Source organism: Cavia porcellus, unplaced genomic scaffold (genome assembly GCF_034190915.1).
Source record: "Cavia porcellus strain 051 isolate PalLab524CR breed Dunkin Hartley unplaced genomic scaffold, mCavPor4.1 scaffold_21, whole genome shotgun sequence".
Taxonomy (NCBI): domain Eukaryota; kingdom Metazoa; phylum Chordata; class Mammalia; order Rodentia; family Caviidae; genus Cavia; species Cavia porcellus.
This window is the reverse complement of record NW_026947504.1, coordinates 63,886,104-63,896,104: the sequence shown is the minus strand read 5'-3', so window position 1 is coordinate 63,896,104 and position 10,001 is coordinate 63,886,104. Positions and strand designations below refer to the sequence as shown.

Sequence of the window (10,001 nt, the reverse complement as noted above, 5' to 3'; positions counted from 1 at the left end):
ACTCTTTGGATTGGCCAAACAAACCACATTCAGGAGAAGAATTAGACCACACTTGATACTGTGGAAAACATGTACTTGCAGGTAGAGAAACAATCAGTGGTGACCATTTGTGGACAAGATCTATTTTATCCCCTGAATAAAGCCAATCTCAGTAGGCTCCTCTCTCAGCAGGACATATGAGAAGCAAACTGATTTGTAGAACGCAGAGCAAAACTCTTTGTCTCTCTTAGTCGAAGGGAGAAAATACCTCTCTTGAAAAATTTTAATCATGAACTAATTGTTAGGGATTTTATGACAAGAATTTGCAATTCCAATCTGGTTTTGTAAAACAAAACCCTCCCTGAGACTCAATCACTGAAAACACAGTCATTGAGATTTCTGAAGCAGGCCCTATTAAATGTTGGGGATCCCCTTCTGTTAGGAATGATGCAAACAGAAAGGAATTTGGAGATGGGGGGAATGAAGGACACAGAATACAGGCACAATTCATCTTCTAACGCCTTACAGCCTTGTTTCTGTTTTCAGTCACAGACAAATAGGAAAACTACACTTTGCCTTCTGCGGATGATCTTTTATGAATACAGCCTTCAATTTATCCTTGAAATTCTCCCCAGCAAAGTAATAGAGAAAAGGATTAACACAACTATTGGCTGCTGCCAAGGCCAGTGTGATAACCACAGCTTTGTGCAGCCCATTTCCACACGAATCCTTGTTCCACGTGATCAGGTGGAGGGTCCTCAGGGTATGATAAGGCAGGAAGCACAGGAGGAAGGTGATCAAGGCGATGATGATGGTGATCAGTGCTTTCCTGTGAGAAGCTCGCAGAGTTGATTCTGGGATCTCCACCTTTAACAGGACGCGAATGACCAGCAGGTAACAGATGCTGAGCGTGAAGAAGGGCAGCAGGAAGCCTACCACCAAGGCGATGTGGTTCATGACCTTCAGCTTACCCACCTTGCGGATGTCTAACTCCAAGCACGTCGTGATGCTGTTCTTCGGTTCAGACCCATGCATTAGAAGCACCGCGGCGGAAGCCATGGTAAAGATCCATATGATCCCACAGAGAATCCAGGCACTTCTGAAGCTGGTGACGTGGAGCAGCCGGAAGGGGTGAACAGTAGCCAGAAAACGCACCACACTCAGCACAGTGAGGAAATAAATGCTCGTGTACATGTTGACATACAAGGAATAAGACATAATTCTGCATGGCACATCCCCAAATATCCAGTTAGAGTTGTTCAAATAGTAGTGAGCCCGGAAGGGCAGAGTGCTTATGAACAGGAGATCTGACATGGCCAGGTTGAGCATAAAAACATTCGCAGATGTGGACTTCTTGTAAGTCTGCAGGAAAACGTAAATTGACAGGCCGTTTCCCAGGGCTCCCCAGACAAATATTACCAGGTATGTGACTGGGTAAAATTCTTTCTTGAAGCTTTCTTGAATCATGCAGTTCCTGCTGCTGCTATTGTTTGGTTCCATGTCTGATACGAAGCTGGACACAAGTTTTCTCTCTATTTAGGGTTAAAAAGAAACAGACACAAAAAGTTATTTTGTACATTTTCTTTTTCCTTCCTATACATGGATTATTTGTCTTTCTAGGTTTTAATGAAATAAGAAATAGTTTTCAAACTTTGAAACTTCAGTTGAAACATGTTGTAAGACTTCATGTTACATATATTCTTAATTTATAAAATGCAGAATATCCAGTAATTGATTTTCCTAAAGCGGGAGTCTCAGACTTAGACCTTTGGCCTTGTGCTCATGTCCCTGAGTACCTTCCCATGACACTATAGCTGTCTCCTGTACAGAAGGTTTCTCATCCGCTATTATGGAGGGCAGAAAGAGATGGCATGATGTGTCTCAAGTCCTGAAGGAAAAGACCTACTTCTCTATATTCAGCAAAAATGTCCCACAATTGTGACTAAGAAACAAAGACTCTTAGTAGATGGAAAACTAAGAATTTTTTTCCAGCAGAGCTACTCTAAAATGGTAACTAAAGAAGTTCCTGAAAAGGAGGGATTGATAGAAGTAGGAAACTTGGAACATCAGAAAAGAAGATTTAAGAAAAACATAAGACTTTCCTTTTATTTATGAGTCTGCTATGTCTGAAAAAAACTATAAAACTGTCTGATATGATTTTAAATGGATTTAGATGAATTATTGGTGTTTGATGCAAAAACTATAAACCTGTGTGGTATGGTTTTGAATGGATACATATTATGTAAAATAACTATATTATATATGAGGAAAGATAGACAAAAGAGAAGTAAAACTTTTTTCAGCTCATTTGATGATGTTAATTGTCATAAGAAATGTTTACATGATGTAATAAGTAGATCATCAACTAAAAAAATACTAAAAGATACACTCAGAACCACTATGGATAAATCAAAATGAAATTATAAAAGAGTTCAGATAACTAATAGGACAGTAGAAAAAAGAAACAGAGAATATAAACAGAAAACAAAAATTAAAATGGCAGACTTATCCTTAATAGTTAATAATTACATTAACTATGAAAGATCCGAACATGACAACTAAAAGATAGTTTGGCTGACTGGAATACCAGTTATACAGTCTGCAAGAAACAACTCAAAAGCAATATTGGCAGGTTAAAAGTAAAAAGATAACATGTCATATGTAAAGTGATGTACTCATTCTGAAAAAAAATTTGCAATTTCTTTAAAAACTAAAAATGAAACTGTAATAATCAAGTAATTGTATCGTAGGCATTTATCCCAGGGAAGTAAAAACTTATTTTCACAAAAACATGTACATGAGTGATTATGCATAACATCCCCAAAATGAAGTAGCTCAGGTATCTTTCAGTGGTTTCACAGGGAAAGACTAAACTACTGGTGTGGGCAACAAGTGGCACAAATCTCCAGGCAATGATGCTATGTGAAAAAACATTACCAGAAAATTACCGATAGGCCTGGGATTTAGCCCAGTGGCACAAGCATCTGCCTGGCAAGTGTGGGATCACGGGTTTGATTCCAAGTACCAAAACCAAACCAAACCAAAACAAAACAAAACCTATGCATGATTCCATTTATATAAAATCCTTGGAATGACAAAATTATAGAAAGGGGGGATGCAGACTGGCAATTTTCAGGAATTAAGCAGCGAGGCTGGAGAGAGGTGGATGTACATAGACCAGGGCAGCTTGGGAAATCTTGGTGGTAACGGAAACGTGATGTATCCTAACTGTGCTATGTCAATATCCTGCTGTGATACCATATCGTAGTTTTGCAAGATAATACCATGAAAAGAAAAGATACTAGAGATTTCTCTATTATTTCTTACAACTGCATGACAATCTATAATTATGTCAAAATAAAAATTTAGGGTTTTAGAAAGGTCTGGGGATGCAGCTCAGTGGTATAGTTTTTACCTAGCATGTGAGGGGCCTGGGTTCACTCTCTAACACTTCAAAAAGAAGGAAGAAGAGAGGGAGGGAGCCAGGAAGGGGGAAGAAGAACAAAAGAAAAAAAGTATGGTTTGTATAGGACACTTTGGATGACTGCGGCATTGCATCTAGAAAGAACTGCTCGATAGTTCCTGTGTTTAGAAGAATGCAGAGATTTCACAAGGTTGTGCTCCTCACACACACCATCCCTCCCCAACATGCCCAGGAAAGACTGAAGAAGGCCCTCAGGACCTTAATGCAAATATAATGAAGACAGTTTGTTCAATGACAAATGTCCAGGGTGCAGAGCGCGATAGAAATTGAATTTCACCAAGATCTACCTGAAGTCCTCGCTGCCTTAAACGACTATCCTCAACTAATGCTGACATCTGAGACTCCTGTCCATGGCCACAGAGAAGTTCACACTGAATTCACCTCTGCTGTTTTGTTGAAAACCTTCAGCAATCAGGTAATTTTCTTTTCCTGAGAATAAATCCTCTGAACTTTTCAGTTATCTGATGAAATTTATAAATATAGTAAATGAAAAAAGTTGTTTTCTAGCCTTTTAACATGTTTTATAGTCTATTTTCTGAGTGTTGTTTTAAGAAGGAAAAAAATTATAATGAAAAGACAAGCAAAGACTGAATCAGTCTGCTATCCCTACTGACCTCCAGGGCCTGAGTTTGCAACAACTTTTCGTCATCCTTTCAAGGACTTCCTCTGGCTTGTCTTTGTCGCTGTGTTTGCCTAAATTTCAGAGACACGAGGTCAGGGAAGTGCCATCTTTATGGACCAATGGAGCTCAACCTAAACCGCTTCTCTTCCAGCCAGTACCTGCTTGTTTCAGAGTTCCTGCAGTGTGCATGTTCATCTCTACAATGGGCCCAGTTTCACCAGGGACAATCCGGAATGGCAGTGGCCACTTTAGGGAACTCTCTGTTGCAAAGATGATTAACTTAAGAGGTACTTCAGAACAAAAAGTGAAGGGAAAAACCCCGGAGACTGTCTTGTTGTGTAAGAGATTCTTGTGTTCAAAGTAGAAGATGCAGTAGCTCCCACCTTTGCACCCGCTCGCTGAGAACTCAGCCCTGGCCTTCTAATTAGGCTAACTGATAAACTGTGAAAAGCTTCGATCAACTTGACTATAATTCTTTGTGTATGAATGTTATTGTGAAATACATTTTTCTATTTATAAACTTTCTTCTCTCTCTTTGCAGAGAGAACATATTGGTTCATCTTCATATTAATTTCATATCGCCTGAGGCAGACTCCTCTCTCTTCCTTTCCCTTTCACTGTTCTGCTTCTTTATTCTCTATTCTTAGGAAATTAATGGCTTCCTTATCAAAAGAAGTCACTGATTTCTTATAGGCACATTCCAGAGAGACCTGGTACAGATAAAAGTCAAAATGTCTGAAAGAAAAAAGAAGTTTTTACACTGTGTTTATTTTGTGGCCACTAAAACTATATTTACCAGTAGCCTTTGTTATTATGAGAACAAAAGGCAATATCTTTAAGCTAAAAGAAGAATAAAAGTTTAGCATGAATTAGAGTAATCAAGCTATTACTATGCTTTGGACCTAAACTGTCTTGATTCATCACAATAGCTATCAACAAAGCACTGTTCCTTCATCCTACAAAAGGAAGGACAATGGTGATGACTAAATTCCTAAATATCCTTTGAATTTCAATTAATTTAGAACCATTGTATGGCTCTTTAGTAATAAAAACATGGTTAAAAAAGAATGCTGACTTTGTTTTCTTCAGTTAATTATGTTTAAGTATCTGTGTGAGGAGAAACATCTTGCACAAAGATTACAACAACTCTATATCAAAAGAGATTCAACCTACAACCCTCCCTCCCCAGGATTCTAGATTTACAAAGCCATTTTTCCCTTTTGACGTGCAAAGTGTGAATAAGCATATTATGGCCTCTGATCCAATTGCACAGGAACTGTCTGAGAGCTAGTGCTGCTTTCAGTCCCTTGTTAGGCCTGGCAGCTACTGCGTGACACTCTTGCTTAAGAGTTATTGCAGCTGCAGGGAGGCTCGTAAAAGCCTTAAGTTAATGGAGCCAATTTGTTCCAGCATCTCTACTAAACAGAATAATTTCCCTGCTTCATTTATTGATAAGGAAGAATGCTTTGGAGTTTTCAGCTAGACATTTAATCTCCTAAGACATTTGTTAATTTTCTTTCCAGCATCACGGTGCATCACTGTAACAGTCAGCCCAGCAGTTCTCCTTTCTCAGCTTTAGAAAAGATGCACATAGTTTTGTACTTCTGCTAGGTAACAGTCCACATATTGCGTGGATCTATAACTTCTTGAATATCATTGATTTGATCTTGCTTATTGTTGATTCATACTAGCAAAGAAATCTAAATGCCAAGTAAGTTATGATATCACAGATGTAAATTTACTCTTGAAAAAAAGCTTTGCCTAGAAATAAAATAAGTTTCAATAGCCAAATTAATTGTGCTTGCCCAGACTTTTTAGTTGACAAAAATAACAGATATTTATACTGATTTAAGGTGTATGAATTTAGTACTTTTTTTAATATATACTGGGAATCAAACTCAGGGCCTTGTACTTGCCAGGCAGGTGCTGTGCTGCTGAGCTATATCCCTGGCCCTATGTGTATGAATTTAGATGAACCAGTGAATTCAAAATAGTTTGGAAATTGTGAACTTTTGACACTATAAAACTCCCTAAAAACAGACAATGAGTTAAGAAACCCTGAGATGACTTACCTAACGAGTGAGTCATAATTAGAGTTTAGCCAAACTGTTTCATAATATTCCCACAATACCAGAAACAAAGTTATTAAATCAACATTGGTGGGATAATTTAAAAGGTACTGCCAAGAATGTGCCAACGCATACTCTGCCCACATCAACCCAACCCCAAATAAAGACATGAAAATAGAACATGGAAAAACCTAAGCCTGCAGTCCCCTGTATGTTTCCTCTAACCGTCTAGGAATATGTTCTGGTGACTATTGTTTATTCCCAGAGTGTAACAAAGCCTTTCTTTGCTGGAGAGCTGCGTCAGTAATAGTTGGGAAAAATGCTTCATTTCGTTTTCTTATTTATGGGAGCCCTAAATGTTGTCTCTAGAAATACAGACACGTGTTCCATTGGCACAATTATCAAGGAATAGTAAAATTTTATCTTTTACATAAAATCTTCCTTCATCATCATCTACCAGCATCAAGAAAAAGAATGAGAACTAAAGGAATTCTAGGGTCCTCAGTTTACCGATGGTGACTGTAATCCATTTTATTTGACCACAGTAAAGTCAGTCTCCTGCCAGACTCACAAATAATCTGCTTCTGCCTGTGCATTGGGAATTCTGATATTTGGACCTATCCTGTTACAATCTAATGAGATGATTGCAAGAAACTTGCATTTTCAAAAGATCCATCTAAACAGCCCCTGTGTGATCTGAACCCTTGAGCCTCAATAGAAAAGATCTCATTTGTCAAAAAGCAAAACTCTCCAGTGCATGTTTTTCAACTCTCAGAAACAATTCTGGATTTAACTGATTGCTGAGAAAATTCAATGACTAGGTTTTGAAGCAAATACTCTAAAAATACATCTTCTTCTACATCTCTCTTTAATATTTAAATTTTCCTTGTATAATTAATCCCACATTTCGGTCTTACAAACATTGAATTTGACCCCCCAGAAAATACTTATGCTGAAGTCCTGTCAGCAATACCTAATCCCTTAGGAATAATGACAAAGACGAGGCTTTTCTGGATGAAAATAGTCACCTCATTTCTTTCAAAGATGACACATCAACCTATTTTTCTGGATCTGTTTGACTCCACCATAGAAATCTGTGTATCTAAGTGATACCCACCACCAAAGATAGAAAAAGACACTTCCTTGTTGTTCTCAGTTAATTTTTACAGCACCTAATGGTATAGTTTGCTCCACTTATTGTAGACATCAGGTTTCCACTGACCTGATACATATTAAGTTATCCTGTGTATTCAGGATCATGTTAGAGAATTTCTGATGTTTTGAGCTATCATCCCTTCTGAATTATGTGTCCTCAAAAAGAATCCACAGAAACTTTCAAAAGCAGCAAGCCCAGGCTACTGGAGGGAGCTCTCAGAAGGAGACCTGATTCCCTGTATGACACACCTTGCAACTGATGACGACAAAAGTTGGGCTGATGCAACATGAGAAGATCATCCAGAATTTATCCTCGGCAACTTTTGGGGAGCATAGGTTTACATTTTAATTCATTAGGCAGTGTTATGGTTCAGATCTGAAATGTCCCCCCAGAAGCTCACGTGTTTGCAAGTTGGTTGGGTCACGGGAGCACTAATCTATAATGAGTTCAACAGCTGAGTGTGCTGTTAGGCAGTAGGGCCTGGTTACAGGCAGTCACGGGGGCTGGACCTAGAAGAGCATATTTCCCTTCCCAGCTCCTCCCTCCTCGCTCTCACTCTCTCCCTCTCTCGCTCTCTCTCTTTAGACGTCCCAGCTGTCATGATGCAAGCGGCTTTCCTCTACTGTGTACTTACTGTGTTTGAGCCTGCCAAACAAGGACTGTAATTTCTGAAACTCTAAGCCAAGAGAAACCTCTCCTTTAAATTGTGGCTGCCAACTATTTTGTCCCAGCAATGAGAAAATGACTTAAGCAGGCAGAATTGTGCATGGGTAACCACACTGTCCTTCATCTGGTTTTAGCTAGCCAGAGAAAAATTTGTTAAACACCTTGGACTGTATCTGTATGAATACTACAGAACTGTCCATACCTACGGAGGAAAAGCATCCTGGAGGTCTAGAAAATAGCAAGTGGATATCAACTTGTGTCTCTCTTTTCAGAATGTGTTATAAGAATGAATAACCATATTTGTCTCATAAAATCCTCCAAATTATCTGACACAAACATAAATTCTATAATAATTCCTAACACCCTCTTCCTGAGATACTTCATTTTCCACTTATTTTAATTTAGAATCTTGCAGGACATGTTGGCTCACATCTGTAATCCCAGCACTTGCGAGGCTGAGGCAGGAGGATCATTGTGAGTTCAAGACCAGCCTGGGCTACAAAATGAGCTCAAGGCAAGCCTGAACTGCATAGTGAGACACTGTCTTAAAAAAGACCAAAAAAAAGTTAATTTAGAATTTTAATATAGAAAGCACCTCTTCAATGATTAAGAGGTACAATATTTCCTTACTTACAGGAACTTGGAGGTTAAAAGCATATCTGGGAGCCACACACAGAGTCTGAGAGTACAGTGAGAAAGACCCATAGGACAGTGCGTTTACTCATTTAGGGCTTCCCATTGGAGAATTCTGATTCGTGGCTCTGGTGTAAGTAGGCCAGTTCCAGGGGGACCATGGTCACAGACCATGTCAACAAGGCCAGTCAAATGGGATGGACACGCTATCCTATAAGAAGATGATCACCAGCAGGGGATTGTATAAAGGAAAAATATGGGTTTACTTTATTGAAGACTAAGAAAGTGGAGTATAGAACTGTCAAGGTAAGTTAGTACTGATTCTGGTGTGAGTCCTGCTGCTTCTAGTGTGGGTCCACATAAGATTGTAGGACTTTTCAACACCAGTAGTACACATTCCCCCTGGTACAACTTCAAAGAGTCAAATTTATTCAGTTATATGCATGTTTATAACAGCTTTTGACCCCAAAACATTGACCCTTGAAAATCTACAGTGTCCTAAGGAATAAAAAAGGTATAATAGTTAATTTGGCCTATTCAAGGAAGTGGTTTATAAATGTATTTTAAGGCATCAAAAATGTTTTTCAATTTTTCAGAGACCTGTATGGAGATGTAACTTTAAAACACAGTTGATGTGAAAATGATGTTATGAAAGAAAGGCAGATGAAAAAAGGAGTTCTCATTTGTTTTGTTTCTTTAGCTTGGCATTTCCCAAAGTGACTTTCACAGGACATGAAACCCATGAGATGCTGTTATACAAATGCTCCCATGGTCAAATAAACCTCAGAAACACAGCATATTGGTCAGTTTTCTAGTTGCTGGGACACATTATCCAACCCACACATTTTAAAATGGAGAGGTTTAATTTATCTCACAGTTATAGGGAATTCAGTATGTGGTCACAGACTCCAAGGCAGGAACATGATGGTGGCAAGGTGAGGCCGAAGAAAGCTGTTTAGGTCATGGCAGATGAGGATCAGAACAGGGAAGTAGCAACAAGGCGTTAATGGCTGATACAATGTGCCAGTCTGAGAAGTTTAGAAGTTTAAGAAACTCAGCAGGGGACCAGTCCTCATTTCATAAAGGTCCTGAGACTGTGTAAGAGGAGGGCATGGAGATGGTGTGGGTGTAAAGGATCCACCTCGCGGTAAATTACCTCATAATATGAGGGGGAAAAACGAATTTATTCTTTCTGCTTTTTACTCTTGTTTTTACTGTCTCCTGCCACCTTGAACTTTTGCCCCTGTGCAAGGCCACCCTGCCTTGGAGCCAGCTGATCATGGACTGAAACCTTCACAAACTGTGAGTTAAACAAACTTTTCCTTTCTTAATTTTGGGTGTCAGGCATTTTATCTCAGCAACAAGAGAAAATTACCCAAGGCAGAATTTGAT

The 10,001-nt window shown here is 39.0% G+C and overlaps 1 protein-coding gene across 1 annotated transcript in view; it reads right to left on the bottom strand.

Annotated features, from left to right (window-relative positions):
- Positions 1–381: 381 nt before the first annotated feature.
- Positions 382–10,001, bottom strand: part of Cysltr2 (cysteinyl leukotriene receptor 2) — a gene marked incomplete at its 5' end in the record, with an annotated part of 30,844 nt that continues 21,224 nt past the window's right edge. Inside the window, 1 exon segment of the mRNA NM_001173126.1 lies at positions 382–1,511. Coding sequence (NP_001166597.1) covers positions 526–1,479 — 954 coding nt within the window. The 3' untranslated portion in view covers positions 382–525.